Source organism: Cheilinus undulatus, linkage group 13 (assembly GCF_018320785.1).
Source record: "Cheilinus undulatus linkage group 13, ASM1832078v1, whole genome shotgun sequence".
NCBI lineage: Eukaryota > Metazoa > Chordata > Actinopteri > Labriformes > Labridae > Cheilinus > Cheilinus undulatus.
In genome coordinates this window covers 11,440,096-11,464,325 of record NC_054877.1, presented here as the reverse complement: position 1 = coordinate 11,464,325, position 24,230 = coordinate 11,440,096, and the positions used below count along the sequence as shown (strand labels likewise).

General features: G+C 39.3%; 1 protein-coding gene across 6 annotated transcripts in view; it reads right to left on the bottom strand.

The window, feature by feature from the left end:
* Window positions 1–24,230, bottom strand: part of LOC121519672 — a 67,213-nt gene that overhangs the window by 10,044 nt on the left and 32,939 nt on the right. For 4 of the 6 annotated variants that reach the window (XM_041802478.1, XM_041802476.1, XM_041802482.1 and 1 more), the window contains 2 exons: window positions 6,963–9,018; window positions 3,161–3,807 (listed from right to left, as the gene is read on the bottom strand). In XM_041802478.1, the coding sequence (XP_041658412.1) occupies window positions 3,265–3,807; window positions 6,963–7,964 (1,545 nt within the window). In that variant the 5' untranslated portion in view covers window positions 7,965–9,018 and the 3' untranslated portion in view covers window positions 3,161–3,264. Of the gene's footprint in view, window positions 1–3,160; window positions 3,808–6,962; window positions 9,019–9,254; window positions 9,402–16,392; window positions 16,410–24,230 lie in introns of those variants that run through there. The other 2 variants (XM_041802481.1, XM_041802480.1) reach the window with 2 other exon arrangements.

The window sequence follows — 24,230 nt, the reverse complement described above, 5'->3', positions numbered from 1 at the left end:
CTTGTGTTTGTTGAAAAATATATCAGATTAGATTAGATTATTTTCCAAGCCATTCAGCCCTAGTCAAAACTTGAAAGTCGAAACATTTTACTCTCTTTGCCAAATCTGGTGCCAAATCATTCTTGTGTGTTCTATGCACCCTGACAAACCTGGAGTTTTTGCTTTCTACAGTGGAGAGAAAGACAAGCAACAGGTTTATTGTGTTTAGATGGATTTACCCACAGGGCAGCAATATCATCCTATTTTGAATGATCAATGAAAACTAAATTACATTTTAGTCTTGTTTTAGTCTACTTTACAACAAACAAACATGCTTTATGTCAGATGTTTTATTATCAAAGATCATTTTTTCTTTTCATTGAAAATAGGTTGTCAACTAAAGTCATAGTTTTAGTCAACAAAATTACCACCGCTCACGTAAATGGCTGATGTTATTCAGCCTTCATCTAATATTTTCTACAGGCTATGCTCCTGCCTGCAGGGCATGCTTTTCTTTGTTGCCTCTTCTTTCTGTGGATGAGTCTCTGTCCAGAGCTGGTAGGCTGTGCTCTGCCATATATGAGCTGACCAGGCCTCCCTCACAGGTCTAAAACCAACCCTGAACTCTCTCTGCTCCAGTGTTAATTTCATCGACTAAAACTATGACTAAAAATGTTCATTGGCAGCCTTTTTTCATGACAAAATCTAGACTAAGTCTAACAAAAATAGATCTGTGTTGCCTAAACTGACAAAAATAAGTTTAGTTTGCATCAAGATGACTAAAACTAGACTAAAATGTAATTTAGTTTTCATCAGACATTCAAACCCCATTATATTTCTCCACTGTGAGTAAATTTGTCAAAATGCAACGCATCTGTATCTCTTTTGCCTCTCAGCTAGAAAGCAGGGACCCCCAGGTGTGCATAGAACCCACTACCATGATTTGGTACCAGATTTAGACAAGATAAAAAAATTCTAGGTCTAAAAGTAAAGACTAAAATGTGAGGACTTTTTATGGACTGAAACTAGGATAAAATGTTTTTGAGTTTTTGTCAACTAAAACTAAGAAGGGTCAAAATGCATAAAATGTGACAAAAACTAAAAGACATTTCATCTAAAGACTACGACTGAGACCAAAATTAACCCTGCTCTGCTCTTTCAGCCTCTCATCACTTCTGTGCTTCCATTGGTGCCAAGCTTTCTTTAGTTTTCGGTTTTTATTTCTAATCCTGTGCTAGGGACGCACAGATATGACAACAGTATCTAGGATCTGTGCTGAGCCTCTCATTATGTAGGTATGTAGCCAAAGTTGGAAAGTTGATATTTTAACATAAATGAAAATGACAAAAGCAGAGCAGAATGAAAACTATGCAATTGTAAACTGAGGAGAGATAAAGAACATCTGATGAAAGCAAAATGAACTTTCAAAATAATTTTAAGAACAGTTTTGGCATTATTAAGTACTCGTATCTGTACTCAGTCCCAGTGAGTTTTCAAATGTAAGTACTTGTAATTGTAGTTGGTCTGTAAAAATCTGGTATCAGTGCATCCCTATTCTGTACCATACAAACATGCTTTCATCCACCCATCAGCCGGCACACTGATGAAGGAACAAACACACTCTATAGGTAATACAAAGCATCATTATTTTTGAAATTTCTTTAAACTTCACATTTTTCATGTCTTAAGAGCCAGGTCAAGACACGTCCAACTCAAAATTTCTAAATCTAAACTCACTTTATATTTTCAGCAATGTTAACATGTGGTAACCAAATGCACACGTTGCTTTACAAGGTCAGAAAAACTCAAATCTACTAGAAGCAGTTGTCTTTAAATTTTATCCATCTGATTTCAGATTTTGAGAAACAAAGAATAAACTTTTGAATTAAAAATACTTTTAATGAGTCTTGACTTAAACTTCATGAAGGTTAAGAGCTTCATTTTCAAACATGGAAAAACCAATTAAGATTTTATGAAATGTTTTAAGATTCTTAATAAAAAGGCTGTTAAAATGCAGAAACCAGATGCAAAATTTAGTATTACAAGGTCAGGACGCACTGAAACATACTAAGAAGCAGTGTGTCTCAGCATTTCATCCTCCTGTCTGCTTTCAGATTTGAGATCAGTGAAAAAAAACTTGTCATAAACGAAGCATTTCTTAAGATCCTTGACATAAATTCCACTCATGTCGAGTACGTTGCTGTTGAAAATAAACTAGCCAACTGGGAGACTAGGATTTGTTTCCCTTCAAAGTGATTAGATGAAAAGAAAGAACCTGTCTAATATGAAAAGTTTGAAATTCTTAACCTCCAGTCAACCTTTTATATAGCTGCATTAATAAAAATGAAGTAACCAAATGTAAAGTTTATGCTGTGATGTCAGGAATCACAAAAATCTACCCAAAATAGATTTTATGTGTCTGCCTAGAGATTGAGGAGATAAAGTGAGGGTAAAAACTCTCCAGATTAATGCTCAAGAGTCTTAATTTAAGCTCAATTTACTGTGAAAAACTCAAATAAATCAACTTTTTTTTTAGGATTTTGTGGTTAAAAATGTATTAACCTAATGCAAACGTTGTTTTAGGAGGTCAAGAATCACTCAAATATACGCAAAAGTAGATGTATCCTCCTGTCTGCCTTCAGATTCAAGAGATAAAATAACTAAAAAGGTCCAAGTTAGATGTTTTTAGCATTTAAACTTTATCTCAGCTTTTTTGATACAAAAAATGTTTACCATGGGCAAATCTTGTTTTTCAATGTCAAAAATCCCTCCTATCTGCTAAAAGAAATTGAATCTCACTTCAGTAAGTGACTTCTCTCACCCTGCAGACTGACTTGGCTCTCAAGGGAAGCCAAAGTGAAGAGCCGACACTCGTATCTCATTTCACTTGGCAGCACAGACACATTTTACAGTGTAGAGAACACTGGGAAATCATGTGACATCAACAAAAGCAGACACATTACGCCCCCTCCGTCCGCCGCCGCCCACACACAGACACACATACATCAAACGCACACATAAACTCTTTTTTTGTCTCCGGGAGGAACGCTGCAATTCATTTAGAGACTTTGAAAAAACCACTGCCAGTAAACACAGCAGACGTCACCGGCCCTGACGGAAACATCAACACTGGAAGAGAAAAGAGGGAAAAAGCACTACTTCCTCTTGTATCTGTTCTTACCATGAGTTGTTCCCCTGCCTGGTCCCTCTCTGACCTCCACTCACTGCTGCAGGGTCTCATGTTTCAGGCCCCCATGGCACCGGGGCAGACCACCCCTCCCTCCTTCACACGATGCTGGCACTCTGGCGGCCCCTCCCCCCCTGGTAGGCAGAGGTCCTTACGGTTTTTGGGGGCAGGTGCGGGCCTTTTCCACACCGCCCATTTTGAGGGTACAAAGGTGGCTTCTGAGTTCTTGAATTGGAGGTGCTGTTACCGATAATTACTTTAGGGTCGATGCTGTGAGGGTGGGGGTCTGGCTGTGTTTGTGCAACATGGTTCGAGTCTTTGAGTGGGTACAGGTGAGGCAGGTGGCCATTAACACCTGGCCTCTCATGGTCCTTATTTTGTACTGGTGGAGTAAAGCGGCTGGTCTTGACCACAGAAGCCATGTGAATGGGCGAGGGAGAGTTGGTCCTTAAGATGATGCGGTCTTCATCGACTTGTTGCGAAGTTTGTACAGGAGCAGGTTTGTGATTGGGCACAAGAACCACCCTGAGGTCATCTGGTTGGAATGAGCCGGGAAAGTTAGCAGACGACCCCTGAGTGATGCAGGGTGCCTCCTCACTGAGGTCGATATTCGCTGTGAGACGATCGATCTGCTCGACCACCTGAATGATAATACAGAGAGTCAATAGGTGTCCAAACTGCAGTTAAGGAGAGAAAACTAAGTACATTCATTCAAATATAGTGATTCTACTTTACTTTCCAGTCAATGCCCCATTAATCTTCTACTCCACCACAGAAACAGATAAGCAGGAAAAACTGACATAACCTACAGGGCTTCAGGCCCTATAAACGAAGAAAAACAACTCATTCTTTTACTTAAAGATTTGCCAATATTTTGCACGTCACAAAGCAACCTTAGTAGGATTTTATCTAGGGAGGGGTGTTGCTTGACTTTAACAATTAAAGGTGGTAAAATTAACTGTTGTGGTGCTAAGAAAGTACCTAAACTTTTATCCAAATGTATGATTTCTGCTCAATGATGCCCTGAGTGTTTTTTTTTTCTTTTTTAAAGATTTATTTATTTTTATTAGAGAGAGACAGGACAGTGAATAGTCAGATACAGGGATGAGAGGGTTGGGAATGACATGGGATTAAAGAGCCACAGGCTTGATTTGAACCCGGACTGCCAGTGTACATTGAAAGCAACCTAACTACTAGGCTATCTGCAACCCCCTCAATGCCTGTTTTTAAAATGTGTACAGTCCTTTGAGTTTCATTCTGTATGAATGTCTAGCCTTGCCAAGTGCCTACTTTCCATTTACATATATTAAAGGTGTTCATAGGTATATATGGATGATGCCTCTAAAGTCCAAAACTACCAGCGCCAGACTGTCACATCATGTTACGAATCGCAATTGCAGTCCCTAGCACACGCTGACAGCTTAATGGCAACGGACCAATTCCCCACCAGCCACTACGTGGACGGGTGCTTGATACCAGAGCCCAAAGTTTGTTCAGGGTGGCGCCATTTTTTTCTCTGCCTTCAAACGGAGCTGCTACTACAGCAGCCTAGATGGAAAAAACAGCTCTTTTTTCAGGGAAAACTCAGCCAGACGTGGCCGGCGGCTCCAGGAGTAGAGTAGTGGCATAAAGTGCTGTGGCACTACCTGTCTGGCCACTGCTGGTGTGGGTTTGCTCATAGAAAATAATGGGGGCAATAGATCAGATGCATGTCGAACAGTGCCAGTGTGTTTTGGACTTAGCACATTTCTTTGCAGATTGATTATTTGAAACTTGATAGAAACTACATATCAGTGATTTAATCAGATAAATCTGACTTTGTATTAAATGTACATGACGTATATCTATTCTAGAAGAATAGCATTAATCATTGTGTCAAAACTAGATAAAAAGGCTGTTTTTAATCATAAAAACTAGGGATACTCACACCCATTAATTTTTTGATAGGTTTAACTGAAATTTAACTTAAAATTCCCAGTGGGTTACAGCTCATATTGGTTTGCTGATAGTGGCTAATGTTAGCAGAGATACAACCACCAACCTTTGGTCCTGCTTGAAAAAATTAACACTGCATGCTTGTACTGGGCATAGGTGAGCACTGCTCTGATTAATAAGTCAGTTTAGCCTTATTAATATCTTGCTCTTCTTTTTCAAAATAATCATGCTACCTGTATGAGATGCTATCTGCTCAATGTGCTTGTTTACTAGAGAGGGTCCATTAACCAAGGCTACAGCCTTTATATGGCTACAAGCAGGTGGATGCATTGCAGTTTGAGTATGACATTTGACTTGATCAAGGGAAAACATACAGAAATATTTAGATTTTTTATTACCATAATTCTGGTGCCAAATAATGAGGGCAATGACGTTAAGCTGTTTCTTTGAGTGAACATCTCAAGAACGAACTCACTTAAAAATCAACATTGGCAGCTTCATATAGTCTGCTGGCTAGTTCGTCTCTCTGAAATCCACCACAAAAGTTCAACTAATTAAACAAACCCTAGGCTAAGTCTGGACTGAAATATCACAGACATGCCCATAGGAATGAATGGACTTTTAGAGAAATTGTCTCTGTTCACACACATACACAGAATCAAGGCGCTTCACTTCAAGAACATCTTCTACTTTTTTGCAGTCTTTGTTGGCTATAATATCAGTTATTGTTCCCATTAGGTTTTGGATAATCTTGCTAAAAATATGCATTGTTAAAATTTAAGCAAGTGGTTCTGATGCACTTGGGCTTTTGAGACTTCTCAAAAAAGTGTGCTTTTTGTAGTTTGAACTGCTTGTTCATTAGAAGATATGTTTACCATCTTCTTTGGACAATTTAACTGAGTCTGAGGAGTATGATCTTCTAATTCTAACACACAAAACTTAAAATAATGGAAATAACAATACTTTTTTCAGCTAAATGTCAGTTTTATTTTCTGTTCTCTCCATTTAATGACCCCTTAGATTTATCTCATGACCCACTGGTGGGGCCGTGACCCACTGATTGACAACCACTAGTTAAGCTATCTGTTTATAATCTAACTGCTATAAGCCCCATCTCAGTCAGTTTTAGTATGAAATAAGCATCTTACATTGGTACATGTAGGCATTCAGATACTCTAGTGTCATAATGATGATGCTTTCATTAGCAGGGCCATCTTTTTATTCATGAGTACTTTCAAATTCTTGACTTTCTGTTTTGTATGTTTAAAATGCAAGGCTTTTGATTGTAGTAAAGTTGTTTTGCTGTGTGGTATTGATAATCTTTATTCAAATGAAGCATCAGAGTACTTATTGCTTGTCTCTAAAATGTGCTAAACAGAGGCATTCTTTATGTTTCCAACTGTGTTAATTTACTGTGATGGCGTTTATGTTGCCTCGGGACAATGCCAGGTCTTGCATTGATGCATTCAGCTGCTATTTTACAGCTGCATGCAAAATGGATACTGTAAGAGCAAGGCATAATTTAGCAACAGTTTCAGGTCGGGCGTTTTAATGTGCTGGACGGAACGCTGCCAATTTTCACCAGCGTTCTGCAAAAGGTCAGAGCAAAATCGCGCTCGATCACTGCCTCAGTAAAAAGATGATGAGTGAGTCACAAACATTCAGCATGCACATGTACTGATATGCTCTCATGATCATGCACATACAGGAGCTGTGTTGTTGGAATTTGAGCTGGGTGTTAATTGTTGTAAATGTCACTGATTAAAAAAGGCTCTGACTTCTGCACCTGACGCAGAGCTTTATGTCAAGACACCTGGAGTAAACAGAGAGACTAACCACCTTTAATAACAGACCCTCCTACCTCTTTCATCTCCACGTGAACTTGCTTCAGCCCACCCAACACATCCTCCAGATCCGTCACCACTTGTCTGATCTGATCCCTCACCAAATCCTGACGCCTCTTCTGCTTCACCACCTCCGAACCCGGCTGCTGTTGCTGGTCTTCGTTGGTTGTTATCGACTTGGAGGGCTCTGTGCTTGTGATGCCAGAGGGAGGGATGTAGGGCCCCTTCTGTCTGCTTTGCTTTAACTGTTTTTGTGGGACTTCAGTGGGGAAGAACCCTTTATGAGAGACTTCACGTCCATTACAGCCCTCCTCTGATCCACCCTTCAGTCGTCCCCGGTCCTGATGGCTATCTCTTTCCTCCCCTCCCTCAAAGAACACAGGCCTCGGTCCACAGTGGCCATTGGGCATGCTAGAATGACCCACATTGTCATTGTGCTGCTCCAAATGATAGTTGCATCTACAGGTTTCCTGCTCTTCGTCCACTGAGATGTAGTGGATAGTCCTTCTGTGCCTGTATCCTTGATCTTTGACCTGAAGATGAGGGAGAGGATGTGGTATCCCAGCGTTAAAGGGGTGTGTCCGAGAGTCGCCGCGCACCACACAGCCACACTGTTCCCTGACAGATGGATAGTGTCTCACCCCAGGCTCCGGCGGGTAGCTCCACTGGGCAGGGTTCAGCTCCCAGGGGCGAACTTGGCTCAAGTCGTCTCCTGACTGGCTGTGAGGGCCCGGCCCTACAAACACAGGCCTCCTCTGTGGGCTGCGATGACCGCTTCTCTCAAACCCGTCCACTAAGAAAGCTCTCCCTCCTACGTCTTTAACCCGAGGAGCCTGGATGTCTCTCCTGCAGTCCAGAGATGGGTGGTCCGTCTGTCTGGCTGATCCTGCTGGTGGGTATCCAAGCCCAGCGTGATGGTGGAATGGCTTCTCATAGTGGACGCAGTGCTGGCAGGAGCAGGGGGTGGAGGTGTTGACATGCTGGAGGAATCGATGGTGTCCCGTTGTTTCTGTGTACATGTCCAAAGACGGCTTGTGTGGAGAACGCCTTAGAAAAGAACTGGTTTCCTCCTGTCCCTGCTCTCTCCAGCCCAGTCATTCACTCGCTCTGTTTTCCTCATCTGCGTCTTCCCACAAGAAAACTTTTTCTTCAGCTCTTTTTTTCCTCTCTACCCAAGACTTCTCCCTCCCCTTCCTTCCTGTCTGTTGTTTCCCTTCTGCTGCTCTCCTGTAGTTGTTAATCTCTGCTCTGCTCGTTCTTTCCCTTTCCTGGTCCTTCTTTTTCTCCTACTTCTTCTAACTTTTTCTCTACTCCTTCTTCTTCTTCCTCACCCTCTAGCCCTCTCTCCTACATGGGGCCCCACTCCACCTCCCTCCTTCTCTCTCTCTCTTTCTACCTCTCCCGCCTCGTTGTTCTGTCTCATTTGCTGCTGCAGGCTTCTACTCACTCTCTCTCTCTCTCTCTCTCTCTCTCTCTCCCTCTCTCTCTCTCTGGCTGTGTGTTTCCCGTTTCCTCCCCTCCCCTCTCCCGCTCTCCTCTCTCTCTCCACCTCTTACTCCGTCTTCTGCCTCTGGTATATTTTCTCAAACATTGTCGGCTGTACCTGAATTCACGGATTCCTTCTCTCCCCTCCACCTAAAATCCAGCCGTCCGGTGAGGCTCCTCCGGTGAAGGACTCCATATGGTTTTTCTGCCTGTCAGAGAGTTCGTGGAAGAGTCCCAGCACCAGTGCTGAGCTCATTAGCCCTACTAAAGCCTTTTGCACTCTGCAATTAAACGCTGCCTGAGATTCCTTGGCCGAAGACTGAGACAGGAGGGGAGGGGAGGGGAGGGGAGAAGTACTGGGGGAGGTGGGGTTTGTAACATACACAGATGAGCGAGTAGACAGCACTCAGAGTCAAGGAGACACAGTCGTTGGTGTCTTACAAGGGGAACATTTTTCTCTATTCTTTATGTCCTTTCTTCTACCTCCCATCTCCTTCCTCTCTTTGTCCTTTGCCACACCAGTCATTTCCACTCTATCATTGTCTCGGTTCAAATGATTTCACCTCAGCACTTGGGCAAAACTTCACTCTGCAGAGGTAAGCACATGTACCACAGTAACTCAGAACAAAAAGGTATTACTCATTCTTCTCCTTCAAGCAAATACAGCAGCGTTTATCGTAGGCATGGGACATGACTTTTGAATATTGGAAAAGTCATCAAAATGAATAAAAAATCATAGATTTCATACAAATTCCACCTTGAAATTTATTTCCCTGCAACAAATATTTTAAGAATATGAGTTTCACTGTGAGTACAACATTTACCTTCCTCTACCTTGGATGTTTGCCTGAAGGACTCAACAGAGATGATACTTCTTCTTGACATTTTGCAGCTGAAACAGTGGCATCTTCTGGAACAGATGACCTACTCTAAACCAGCGGTTCTCAACTGATGGGTCGGGGCCCATAAGTGGGTTGCAAAGCTGTTTCCAGTGGGTCAAAATGTGTGCCAAGAAAAAAAGTGGCAAAAAGGTCATGATGTATAAAAGCAGAAAGTGGACATACAGAACACCTGTACCTTTTTTAGGTTTTCTTGTGATGGCAAGTAAATTTCAGTCTTTTTCTCAAAATTGAAACATCTTTATCTCTTTTTCCTGAAAAACAAAGCTGGTTTTCCTAAAATAATTAGGAAATTCCTCAAGAAACTGCCTAATTTACGTATCGTCTTACAAATAAAATCTATTCATACTGGTCCTTCTGTTATGATGTGCTTCTAAAAAGCAATTTCTTTGTCTCATCTCTGTGACATTTTTCTTTGAATACATTCAAGCAGTTGAACATTTTGAATAATTTGGGTTGTTATTTCTCATTAGGAGGTGAAGGAGGGTCCTCGTGCCAGGCCAGTTCAGAGCTACAGCTCTAAATGACTCTAAATGAAAAATTACCATTTTTTCCGCCAGTCAATAAACATATTTATACCCTAATGATAAATGTACGTATTAATAAATATAAATATTTACTATCATGTGCATGATCAGCTAAATCCAAATCCCTTAGTAGTCAGCACTAGAATTGGGAGTCAGTTAAACTAATTCTTAATATTTTTTTTATCAATACAGGCCCACAATCCTGGTCAAACTCTCTGTTATAACTGTACCGGAGCTGTCCCCCACTAGTACCACCTTAGCTGTTCTCAAGACTACTGCCTTTCTGCAACAGTGCTCTATAACCCGATGTAAACAATGGTAAACTGATAACATTGATAGCATCTCAGAACAGCACAGTTTAGCTCAATTTTGATCCAGAGAATGAGGCTTGTTGTCTAGAGGCTTGGTTAAGTTATTCTCATATAATAATGAAGTACTGAGGGATGATATTAAGGACGGGGATGTGGATGTTAATCTGCAAAGTGGATTGAAGACTGAGCTAGCACTGCTAATGTTAGCTACATTCTGTAAACTAACTTCCCAATGTAACAGTAAAGAAGCTGATTTTCTTGACGTGTTTACCTGACTTTAGACTAGTCAGCCAAAAATTACAATTTGCAGAAATAGGATGTAAAATATTCTCCTAGGAACATCCCTAGTCAGGAGACACGACTGTTGAGTTACAGATTTTAGAGATGCAAAGAAAATAATTCAACATCTCTGAAGATGTGGTCTATTTTAAACCATTCCATGAAGTAAATCATCTGTTCAGCAATCTATTTCACTCGCCATTGTTGAGTGAAAGACATACAGTCATGTGCATATGTTCTAGCCGTGTAGGGTGCTAAAAAGTCATAGGGTGTTGATGGCATTTCTTTTGTCTGGGCCTTTCCACCCCTGGTGATACACCAAGAGGTTTCAGGGCCCTTTGGGCATAAACAACACGACAAGGAGCTCCTGGCCACCCTAATCACCGCCCGGTACATCCTCGCCTTACTCTGCCCTCAAGGTGTGCACTTTGTACTCTTTTCAACAGATTACTTTCCCATGCCTCTGGTAATATACAAAGACATCGAGAGCATGACCAGGTTTCTGTCAATCCGCTTTACCACCTGATGGTGCCCTAAGGTGGGCTTAGTTACCACGACATGGCTTACTTCAGCCACAATGTTTGGCCCCAACATGCCTAAAAGTTCTGCACAATGCTGTAGATCATTTTCTAAATTAAAACTGGCACAATCTGATGATAAATCAGTGTGCCCTCAGCAATTTCCATAATCTGTTAATATCAAGCTAATGAGCTGAGACATGCACTGCATCCTGGTCAATCTGTGGTTTGCATTCCAGTGCTTTTAGATTACTCGTGTTTTATGATGTGAATTTTTCTTACAAACACAGATTGTTCAGTCTGCTTTTTTGATCTGTTCATTGCATTGTCAGAACTACTCTGTAAAAGTGTGCGCATAAGCACATTTCTTATTTTTTCCAGGCTGCATCAATGTCTGTCTTCATCACTGAGTGTTTTTAAAGGCTAATAAAGGTGAATGGGGCTCCATGTTTCTTTGCATATGAAACAGGGGCTGGGGGGTATGATTGTTCACAATTTAGCTGAAGAATTGCCAGAAATGGAAATCCCTAGTTTAAATACAGTGTCAGAGAACTGTCAGAGAAATCAGACCCGTGTCCAAGTCCTGTCTAATCCGTCATGCTCCTCAGTATAAATCAATCTCTATTCACTGTAGACAACCATAATTTAAGGATTAAGTTAACAAAATCAACCTCATGTGAAATTAGACAAGCAGGATGAGCAATCAAGATCTCTTCTCTTTCTAAAATAGACTACCACGGCTGTTTTTGTGGCTCATAATCCACAGCAACTGAAGGCAGCAAGGCATTTATTTTCAAAGAAAATAACTGGAGCTTTGAAAACAATGGGTTGTTTTAAAAAAAAAACTACTGAGAATAACAGAAGAGGAGGATGAAGGAGATTCAGCCATCCCAGCAGGAGGATCAGAAGTCCAGTGCCTGCTGCTGGGAAAGATTGTTGTTGTAGATGAAACAAAGCTCAGCTGACTAAACCATATATCATATTCATCCTACATATATATATTTAGTCTCACAGGAAGGATGAGAAAATGCACAACAATGGACACACTCACATCTGACAAGCAAGCTTGAAAACAAGTACTTATACTTACTCTTGAGATTTCGTTTTTGTTTAATGACGGGCTGGTGGTGGGCAGTCAAGATTACAGATATGACAGGTATAAATGTTCAGTATAGTGTATGTGTAGTTTGGTTAACATACAACATGACTGTTAGTGGATTAAAGCTGCAATAACAAATTCTTGTTGTCCACTCTGGAAACAAGCTGTTGGAAAACAGAAACATACCAACTAAAGAAATAGCAAACATCCCATGTACAGCATAATTCATCTGTGTAGTCTAAGTGATCAGTGGTTTCTGAAGAAGAAAGGGAAGTTACCTTATTGGAAATGCAGCCTCCACATAACTTTAGATCAATCTAGTAACTGGCACATGTGTAGAACTGAGACATGCCTCAAGCCTCCCTGCATCAGCTGCATCACATCCACCTGTGATTTAGCAGTCATGCCCTTGATTATGCAAATGTATGCATTATTTATCAGGATTTATAATGTGAGAATGTATTTCTTATGAAAAATTCAACCCTTTTAACTTCTGAATAAAGAAAAAAGCTATAGAGAACTAAACTGTTCTTTGAACCAAGCTTTAATATTAATAATATATAATATATAATTTAATGTTAAAGTGGGAAATTTATGGAAGCCACTTTCCACCACTTAAGAAAAATTTGGAAGTTAGGCAATAAAAAGTCAACATTATGGGATAAAAACCCATAATTGTGAGATAAAAAGTTGAAATTATGAGATAAAAAGTCAAAACTATGAGTTAAAAAGACGTAATTATAGATATAAAGTCTAAATTATGAGATAAAAAGTGGACATTTTGAGATAAAAAGTCTAAATTTTGAGATAAAAAGTCAACATTATGAGATAAAAAGTTGAAATTATTAGATAAAAAGTCTAAATTATGAGATAAAAGTTATAATTATGAGATAAAAAGTCAAAAATATGAGTTAAAAAGTCGTAATTATGGGATACAAAGTCCAAATTATGAGATAAAAAGTTGAAATTATGAGATAAAAAGTGGAAATTTTGAGATAATGTTATTATTATGAGATAAAAAGTTGAAATTATGAGGAAAAAAGTCAAATTATGAGTAGTAATTATGAGATTAAAAACCCATTATCATGAGTTAAAAAGTCATAATCATGAGATACAAAGTCTAAATTATGAGATAAAAATTTGAAATTATGAGATAAAAAGTCAAAATTTTGAGATAAAAAGTTGTAATTATGTGAAAAAAGTTATGAATATGAGATAAAAAGTCTAAATTATGAGACAAAAACTTGAAATTATGAGATAAAAGTCAAAATGATGAGATTAAAAGTCAACATTATAGGATAAAAAGCCAACATTGAGATAAAAAACCCATAATTATGAGATAAAAAGCTGAAATTATGAGATCAAAGTCATAATTACGAGATAAAAGTCATAATTACGAGATAAAAGTCAAAAATATGAGCTTAAAAGTTGTAATTATGAGATGCAAAGTCTAAATTATGAGATAAAAATGTGAAATTATGAGATAAAAAGTGGAAATTTTGAGAGAAATAGATTATGAGATTTTCATCTCATAATTTTTATCTCATAATTTCAACTTTTTATCTCATTATTATGACTTTTTATCTCATTATTATGACTTTTTATCTAATAATTATGACTTTATGGTAGAAATGGGCTCCCCTAAAAATTTAGTATGAGACCAAGAGAGGATTTTTTTTTTTTTTTATGGGCCAGCCTCTAGTGCAGTGGTTTTCAAACTTTTTTGCCCAAGGCACACCAAAAGCAAGCTGACGTCTCAAGGCACACCATATCAATGTCCTTGCAAAATAGCCTCTTTAGCGTGTGTAGCAAGTAGCAACATGTCCCAGTCCCAAATGCATGCAATGTGAGCAAGTGCCAGCTACATCAGTTTGATTACAGAGTTTCCTTTTGTAGCATCCTGACACTCTGCAATTGATGAACTGCAGCTACCCAGGTTTATCCCCAGTCACCCTGTTCCTATTTTCTCTCTGTCGCTCCTATTAAGATGGACAAGTAACAAGGGGAGAGGTTGCACAAAGGATGACAAGACACCAGGAGTATCCCACCATAGGATATCCTCAATTTTCTTCCACTTTTCTCACTCCCAAAACTTGTTAGCTTTTTTAACAAAGAGGAGTATGTTGCATGGATATTCTCCATACCCATTTATGAATTTTTATGGTCTGACTTGTGCTAACATGGAGACAAAACTATGTGGCTCACAGCTGTTAGAGGCACCATACTGCCGATTTTCAAAGTAAAAGCATGAGATGTCATATTTTTACAAGTAAATTTACATTTGCATATTTAACAGATAACAGATGGACAGTGAGCATGCAATGCTACATGATTCAATGCAATGTGTAACGTTTGCATGCAGTAAGGACATTGGTTATAGTCTCTTTAGTTGTTGCATAGTTGTAGTACTTATGTAAAGTCAGATGAATTTTCAAGGCACACCAGTGTGCCACGGCACACCATTTAAGAACCACTGCTCTAGTGGCCACTCAAGGAACTGCAGTTTTTGCACTTCTACAGGAGCATCAACCACTGTTTCACACTAAGGTAGCTCATGGTTAGTCTAACTGGGATACTCCTTTATTGGCTTCTTTTTCTAGCATTGGCAGGAGGTAGGAAGGAGCTGTCTGATTAAATATTCAACACACATATCATGATGTCTTTCCACTTTGGAGTTTTTATTTTATCTCTTGACTTCGTGTTAGTTCAATGTTCAATAACCATTTCAGTTCTGTTTCTGCTCCTTTGGGAAATATCTTTCTCTCTATCTGCAAACTATCCAGTATGTTTACCAGCTAGTTTCTAAATCTCTGTATCTGATCAGGACAGTTTTTCGGTCTGAAAAGTAAAGCAAATGTGAAGTTCAGAAAGAAGTGCATTGTATACAGCTCGAGTGAAAATTACCATACTTTTCTCCAGATTTATTATCTCACTAAGCTTCTCCAGAGAGTTTGAAGTCTTAATGGCTAGTTTATAGTTTTCTTCAATGTAATCCAAAGTTCATTTTCTAAATTACAGTCTCATTTAGAGAGAAAAAATTTATAAAGCAGTGTGTGCTGTAACATGGCTACCTTGTAGTTGAAATTTGACAAACAAGCAAAATGTCAGCCACGGTATAGAGAGACAGCATTACATATGCTCCGCATGTCCAAATATGCTCATTTTGAAGAGTTAAAACAAATAGAAGAAGGTCATATGTGCAGCTTTACGCTGGAAGATACAAACCAATGGCTGACATTACCTGACTCATTATACACAGTCTGTGTCACCATTGGATTAAGAGCCTCACTCTATTATTATTTAACCAGGAAAAGCCTAAATGAGATTAAAACCTCTTAAACAAGAATGTCCTGGCACAAACACAATTTAACAAAGCTACAGATGTACAACACATGACATTTACCCACACAGGTGAATAATGAGTCACAAAGCTAAAAGTCATCAAGAAGATGCAAGTAAATGTAGAATACAATCAGTGCGTTTACATGTACAGTAAGTCAGGGCTAAGGTCATAGCTCTACTGGGAGCTTAAACTGGACTACTGGCCTTGTCTCAGTATACATGTATACATGTGGGAAGGAGAATTGATAGATTGACAGAGGCATGCCAAACTGCTAAAATAGATGGCAACAGAGCTCAACAATGCCCACCCACTTTTTCAGTGGCGCTGGTTCCGGAGGTAAAATTCACCTATCAATTTCCACATAGACATCTTGTAAAATCTTTATTACAACACTTTTAATGCATGAACCAAGCAAACCAGCTACCTGGGCACGCATGACTATAAAACAATGGACTCTGTGCAAAAAAGAGCATTCAAAAAAGGAGAAAGGGGTAAAAGTACAACACTGTGTATGTATTTCTTTACAATGAGGAAGAAACTACACATCCCACAATCCATTGCAATTCATTTTATTAGTAATTACCTCCGCCAAGGAGGTTATGTGATCGGCTGGGTTTGTTTGTTTGTTAGTTTGTTTGTTAGTTTGTTTGTTCGTAACTCAAAAAGTTATGGACGGATTTTCATGAAATTTTCAGGAAATGTCAGAAATGGCATAAGGAAGAACTGATTAGATTTTGGGAATGATCCAGATCACTGTCTGGATCCAGGAAATTTTTAAGGGATTCTGGCAATGGCAGAGGTCTGCGCTGTTACCACTTTACACCCGGAGATGGCGGACATGAGTAACTTCAATCCCAGCAGCATTTTGGGTATGTTTCTATTCAAAGTTTTGGAGTTTATAGAATTTGAAAGATGGACGCCTGGTCGAGGAGATGAGCCGAGGCGTAACAGAGAGAAAGACAGCGAATTGTAGCAAGAATACTCACAATGCTGGGAGGAATAGAGGAATATTCACCCTCTGTCATGATTTTCAGTCGTCCAGTGAGACCATGGGTGCTTCCGCCATGACAGTCCACACATAGCGAAGCCAATGCTTTGCCTCACCGTGTCTCCACCCTACCGGGGAGGGACTAATTGGCGAATTAGATTCTGGAAATGATCCAAAGCAGACAACAGCAAGACTCCTGTAATACTTGGCATTTATGCTATACAACTTCCAGCTCAAAGAGACAGTGGAGTGTGCTCAGAGTGCCTAGTCCAGTCTTGTCTAATTGAGATATCTGCAAGAGTAAATCGATCTCCAGCCACACGTTCTCAACTGGTCTAGACTCAGGACCCACCGACACCTACGTCATGATAAAACGGCAACCCAAATTCCTAAAAAAAAAATTTAGCAGCTCAAATGTATTCAATATAAAATGTAATTTTGATCTTAAATGGAACAAAATATAACGGGACAAAGAGGCAAAACAAAACATGATTGTACAGAGCATCATTACAGAAGTCCTATGAGCACATGAATACATTTTATTTTACTCTATTTTGTTGTTTTATTAGTCAATTTTGGGCATTTTCTGGAGCTTTTAGGAGAAAACCAGGGTTATAATCTAGAAAAAAGAAAACAAACAAGTCAAGACCTTGAGAACACAGCCCAAATGTAAAATTTATCATGGGAAAACAGAGTAAAATAAAGTGCATGCTTATCCACTTTTGGCTTTGGTACATCATAGACTTTTTGCAATATCTTTTGTCTCTAAGTGCACATTCACAACCCACTGAAAAAAAAAAATGCAAAACCCACTTTGAGTCCTGACCTGGCAATGGAGAACCACTGATCAGGTGTGTTAGTTCGACTTAAACTTAGAAATTAAGATCTAGTCCGCTTTCAGTCAGGCTGACTAGTTTACATGCATTTTAAAACACCCAGTTTTAGTCTGTCTGACACAATGCTTGAACTTTTTCTGACAACATGTAAACGTACTGAGTGCAGTCAATCAGAGACACAGTAATTGCAGCAACAGCGCTGGCTGTGAAACCAACCTCACTTTTTGTACATGTTGTCTTCTGCCTTTTCCTCAATTAAATAATAGAAAATGTATGCTCTCATATTAATGCAAAAGTCCTACATCAAAAACACCATAACATCTCCCACAGCAATACACCACTAGAAAATAAAGGGCCAGTTGGAGAGCACACTGTGAACTAAATCTCAGATTTTCACACATTTACATCATCTTACTGACCACAATAAAAATTGTCACAATGCCCACCTCTCATGATTAATAATCTTATTATATGAGTGCAGTCTCAGCACAGAAACTGACAGAGGCCCATTGTTTAATTGACGGAGGTTGATCCACCAGCATTTAACAGGAAGCCAGCTGAGAAAGAAGAGCAATCTGGCTCTATGATTTCTATTTATTCATTATTTTTATCAACTGTTTCTCAAATGCATATTTGAATTAAGACTCCAACACTCTCAAAGCAACAGATATTCTTAATTTTTCATAGATGGGACAGTCCATAAGCTGCCGTGACAGTCTTGACATGCTTACTGTCGCTGTGGAAATGCTTGATGTTATAAGAAAGACTTCTACATAAGAAAGGGTGACCTGCTACAGGAAAGTGCTGTTCTGTTGCTGTATCTCATTCATGCTCTAGGCTTGCAATGAATCCTGATTATTCCCTGCCATCGTCTGCATGTTCTGTTGCCCTGTAACAACTCCATCCTTAACATTCTCCATCCCTGCAAGATTGTGACCTCACTAGACATTTCAAGTCAAATAAAGACTGGCTGCTCAGCTCCACCAACCTCTGCAGCTTTCTAGTTCTTTTGAATTAAGTACTACATTAACTCTCTGTATGCAAATTCATCAAAAAAAATAAACCAATGTTTTGTTTCCTGGATAAATTTTATATAATGAGGGAGAAAAGCTGTTAAAAGTGGCCTCCTGGTTCATGTTGCAAGCCATCCCAGAATGCTTTGCAAGTGTTTCAAAGCATTACCTTATTAAATAGAGTCCTCAATTCAAAACAAGAAGTACACAACAAAGGTGGGTGGGTCTGAGCAGCATGTCATCTTTTGTCATTGTTTTGATAAAAAGCCCCGATTTAATAACTATGCATTTGAGCAAAATACCAAAATAGCCACAGTATTTTATCTGAGTGGGATATTTTGGTGCATTTTCTCTGAATTAAAACAGGCTTTCTGCCTGTCCCATAAATGTGCAGTTTAAAGTCCAGACAGAAAGAAGAGAAAGTCTATAGGAGATGGAGCAGCCTCAACCCGTCATCTCAGGATTTCTCAGCAGGGGGGTTCCCAGGCAGATCCATGCCTACAGGCTACAAAGGGAATATCAAAGTCTGCACTTGTCATACTCTCCGCACACATACATAAAGATAGGTAAGTTAGGGCTGTGTTGCCTGTGCTGCCCAGCTTGTACACCTCTTACATCACACTGTTTTATGCAGCCCAGCTGGACAGAGAAAGAGAGCCCATTTCCACCCTCAGCCACTCTGCGATCTCCTGTGCTTGCCAGTCAGGATGGCCTAATTAGCACATATGGATGCTTCTAAATGGGATAACAAGAGCTCAATATGGTGTTGGCCGTGTGTCAGATGGTGCGTGGCCTATTTACCCTCCTGCAGATACACGAGCCCGGATAGTTGCTGCAGACCTGAGTGGCCTACAGCGCTTAATATGCTAATGTAATAGTTCACAAAGGATGAGTATATGATATGATGAGTGTTTATATGCCATCATACTACATATAGGGTAGATTTGGCCTCATTAAACTGACTTTCACTGTGATTTTAAATTCCTTTTTATGTCCTAAAAGCCATTTCTTCAAAGCCCAGAGTGCATGGCTGAAGGTTTAAAGCCATGTTGTCTGTCTGATGTCATCCAGCAAGGATCAGATACCAAACAGGTTGAACCTAAATTTAAAGGAAACAACATGAAGAGGCTTATTAGATCATAGTTAAAAAGCAGAAAATCTTTGGTATTTTATACTTATCTGAAATACTCAGCCTGCTTTATTTTAAAGTCTACTATGTAGTCTCTTCAGCATTTTCTTTGGAAAAAAATGTTGGCCTGTTCTTACTGTTCCTCTCTGTAAATCTTATGTTGTTTTTCCTAAATGTATTAAAAAAGTTTTTTTTTTTAAACTTAATGAGGAATCCTAAGGCTGTGTAAGCTGAACTTGGTCAAACCCTTCCTTTCTTGCCACATGTGCTGCCTCTTTCTGTGCCTATTGAAGAAAAAAAGGTTTTACTCTTTTCTCCTCACACAAATAAAAGGCATGTATGATTTTTTTTAAATAATGCAGTGACTGAACAGCAACAAATATTTCTTCCATTTTTTTTTATTTCCTCCTATTTTTCTTAAAATCACAGGTCAGGGCTGCTAGAAAACCAATTATAAACATAAAGTGTTTTCCTCTTTTTTGTTAGATTTGTTTTAGGGATTTTTAGACCGTTGTTTGACAGAAAGGACAGGGAATAGAAGATAGAGAGAGAGTGCTGGCTATGGCATGCAAAAGGAGCCACAAATCAGAACTTAATCTTTATTTAATTACATTTAACTTCAAATATAAGTGGACATTTTCAAATTTGAAATCACAAAAAAATTATAATCTATTTCTTGCTAATGTATAACTTTATGACCTCAAATATTTTTTTTTAATTTATAATGTCATGATTCTTGGCCCCAAAAATAATATTTTTGCTAGAAATGTATGTCTTTATCATCAAAAGGAGGATATTTCACCCAAAAATATGTATTTATAAAACATATTTTTCAATTATGAATGACTTAAATAGCTCAAAAACATTCAATTGATCTTACAGATTTATGAATTTATAATCCCAAAAATGTACGTTTTGTTTTTTCAATAATATCGATGACTATAGTCTCAAACTTTTTGAACTTTTTTCTTGGAAATTAACAGCTTATAATCCAAAATATTCTGGTTTTCAATAAATTAGCTGTTTATGTTACTCATTTATTTATTACAGAGTCTTTCAGTCCTTGGTTTTTCTGGTCTTACTTTACTCTTGTGAGGCCTGGATGTTGACTCATGGCCAGAGACACAAACTGGACTCCTTTGTGAAAAAAACTTCTCTTAGGTGCATCTTTGCTACCTGATAAACACTTAATCGGGCCTGATCCAGCTCACTGCATACTGGGTGGTCCAGAAGTGTGTCCAGAATGGGGCAGTTGGGAGGATACCTGGAGAGATGGGGCATGGGCCTGTTGCAGACCTGGAGGAATGGACATCAGGAGACAGGACCAAGACTGGTGCAGCAAGTACCGAACCGGCATATGCTCCTATACCTGACTTGACCTATGGTACCTTATGTTGGTTAGTAATAAAACACTGTCTTACTTTTTAATAAATGTAACCACTTTTTTCCCAGTTGACCAAAAACACAGTTTCAAGTGTATAAATTTAGGGATGTGCGATATTATCACCCCAATATCTGAATCAGCATCAGCAGATATTAATGATGATTTAATGTATGTATCAACAGATATACAAAAACTGCCTCCCACTCAACATCTCAAAGACAAAGGAAATGATTATAGATCTCCACAGAACCCCCTCGTAAACCAATGAACACTTGTGGCGTGGATCGAGGTTGTGACATCGTATAAATATTTAGGTGTACACCTGGATAATAAGTTGGACTGGTCTAAAAACATAGACTTCATCTACAAAAAGGGGTAGAGCCGCCTCTTTTGACTGAGAAGACTCCGATCAATGGACATCTGCAGTAAGATGATGCAGATGTTTTATCAGTCTGTGGTGTCAAGTGTTCTGTTTTATGCTACAGTCTGCTGGGGAGGCAGTGTAAAACACAAGGATGCAAGGCGTCTGAACAAACTGGTGAAAAAAGCTGAACTCATTGGAGGATGAGGTGGAGAGATGGACAATGAAGTAGGTGGAGGCCATTCTGAGGAACATGGATCATCCACTTCATATCTCCCTAAATGACCAAAGAAACAGCGGTGGTGGACGGCTCCTCTCTCTTTGCTGCAGGACAGAAAGATATAGAAGATCTTTCATACCATCAGCAATAAGACTATATAATTCTACCATAAACAGATGAGACTCCAGACAAATGAATTTCCCTTTGGGGATAAATAAAGTTATTGTATTGTATATAAAACATTTCTCCATATTTACCACTGTTATTTAACCGCTGTAAATATCAGCCATATTTTGCATATTGCACTGTTGCCTCACAGCAAGAGGGTACCTGGTTTGCTTTCCAGTCAGGGCCTTTCTGTGCGGAGTTTGCATGTTCTCCCTGTGCACACGTGGGTTCTCTCCAGGTACTCCGGCTTCCTCCCACCACCAAAAACACACTCGTTAGGTTGATTGATGACTCTAAATTGCCCGTAGGTGTGAATGTGAGCGTGCCTGATTGTCTGTCTCCATATGTCAGCCCTGTGATTGACTGGCGACCAGTCCAGGGTGTACCCTGCCCCTCGCCCAATGACAGCTGGGATAGGCTCCAGACCCCTGCAACCCCCAATGGGATAAGCAGTACAGAAAATGGATCGATGGATGGAAGTTTGTAGAGTTTAGGGTAAGACTATCAGGCCACAGTCAACGTCAACTTTAACATGTGCTCCAAGGACTGAAGTTTTATGTTTTTGTACACAATTAGTATGGATATTAGTGTCTGCTAAAACAACTTTTTGAATGTCAAATATCAGCAAAAATCCAGTATCGTGCATCCCTGTTTAATTTTGGCCCAAATCCAGTACAAACAAAAAAAGACGCTGCCTCTGTTAAAAAGTATGAAGTCCTTCAAAATGAAAGTGCAAAAAAAATCAAATCATCTCATTGACAGGATGTTTCATGGTGACTCTTAAAGAAGTAATGATTTTATTCTGTGTCTGTGACACTTTAAGCTCAATACATATCAAGATGCAGCAACAAAATCTTACTCTTTTTGTTGGATTTCTGGTTCAAAACAGTTTTGATTTTACCCTGTGAACTTTCCTCATCTTTATGGTTTCATATTAAACTGTGCTAAAGTTTTCAGGTCTGACAGTGATTTTAATCATCTCTGATTAGACTGTGACTCCTATCAGAGAGTTGTTCCTCCTCAAGCAAACAAATACACCATGCAAGATGTAGATATCAGGGTGTGTTATTCTGTGAACACTGTGTTCACTAACATCAAATAAAACAAAAATATTCTAATAACACACTGATCACATGCTCTTTGTTATTTGCAGGGTTTTGCAACAAGATTTCCCCACGAGTATTTTGGACTCCCCATCACGTACATATTAATGTTCACACTGCATAATCAAGCTAAAAAGAGACAGCAGACAGCAGTGACTCCTCCCTGGATGGAGCTGCAGTAATCCCAATGGAGACACTTTTATTATCGCATTGACATAATGTAAACTGAATGTATAAAATATGAGTCTCTCTTCAGAACACTGCAGCAATCTTTACCTGGAGCTTCTCCTTAAAAACCACCATGACTTTCATAAACACAGTCAATGCCAAAATTGGTTTCTACCTGCCTTCCTGCCATTTGTCAATTACAAAACAGCCTGTGTGTTGCTGATAATTTTGCACATTCACTGCACACAGGCTGCTCTAATGAGGATGAACAATTCTTGCATTTGCAGATGAGGTCAAACTAATTTCACTCCCAACGATCTCCTGTTGTGAGTAAATTAGTGCATTTCCTGAGGACGCGCAACCAGCATGAAGTAACAAGTGAAATTTTCACCAAGGCTTGAAATGAGATTAGTTTTTAAGGTAAGAAATAGAGAAGTACCAACTCCTAGTGAGTCTTAATGTCAGAAACAGGCCAAACTCCTATTAAATAAACCAATTATGTCCTCATCTGTGTCTTAAAGGAGTTTAAACATCCAAAAATGGACTCTTTGAGACTTGAAAGCAGCAATCTGAAGAGATTTTCCACCGTGAGATAGTGACCGTGACTGTGCTGATCCTATTTTGCAGAGGTTATATCAAACCCAGTGAGGTCATATCTTATATCAGTGATCGCTGTGTCTCTCTGCACGTCCTGCTTTTAAGAAAAACACAATGGTTATGCTGTTCCAAAGAGGATTATAAAACAATTCCTATTTTCAAGCCAGGAAACCCAATTGCATCATGGTGCCACAAAAAAAGCTGTGTCATGCCAGTCATTAGATAAGCGAGTTTTTTCTTGTACTATGAAGTTTGAAGCAGAGACAAAATATTCTAGCTAATTAACCTTGCGTAAGATAGTTCATATTCTGTCAACAGAGGAAACCAAATCCTTGCAGCTTTAATTTTTATACTCTCTTTGATTAAATCAAAATCTGTATCTTTTAGTCCTTGAGACCTTTTACGTGCGACTTCCCACAATACATTGCTTGGACAACCTAGAAGACCTCAGGGTGCTGTGGCTAATTTGTCTCGATGTTGTGAGCATCAAGGACAGGACATAGAAGTCAGCTGTTAAAGAAGGCCTGAAATCCAAATGACAATGGCAAAAAGCACTAATGGATGGGATAATGACTGAAGGAGAGCATGCATTGCCTTGAGAAGTACACCAGAGATGGCTGGCACGGAGCTGTTGCCATGGCTGACAGAAAATGGGAATAAAATTATTCATTTTACCCATACGGTGTGAGACTGTGCTTGCTACAGAGGACAAAGTGCATAGAGGAAAGTAAAAAACTGCTTAATTTTACCTATTTTACCTACTGAATGGTGAAAGGAAGGATGGAGTGAAAAAATGAATGGTAGGCACTGGAGACAGGGCTTTATCAGCCTTGCACTCACAGCACAAAAGGCTGGTT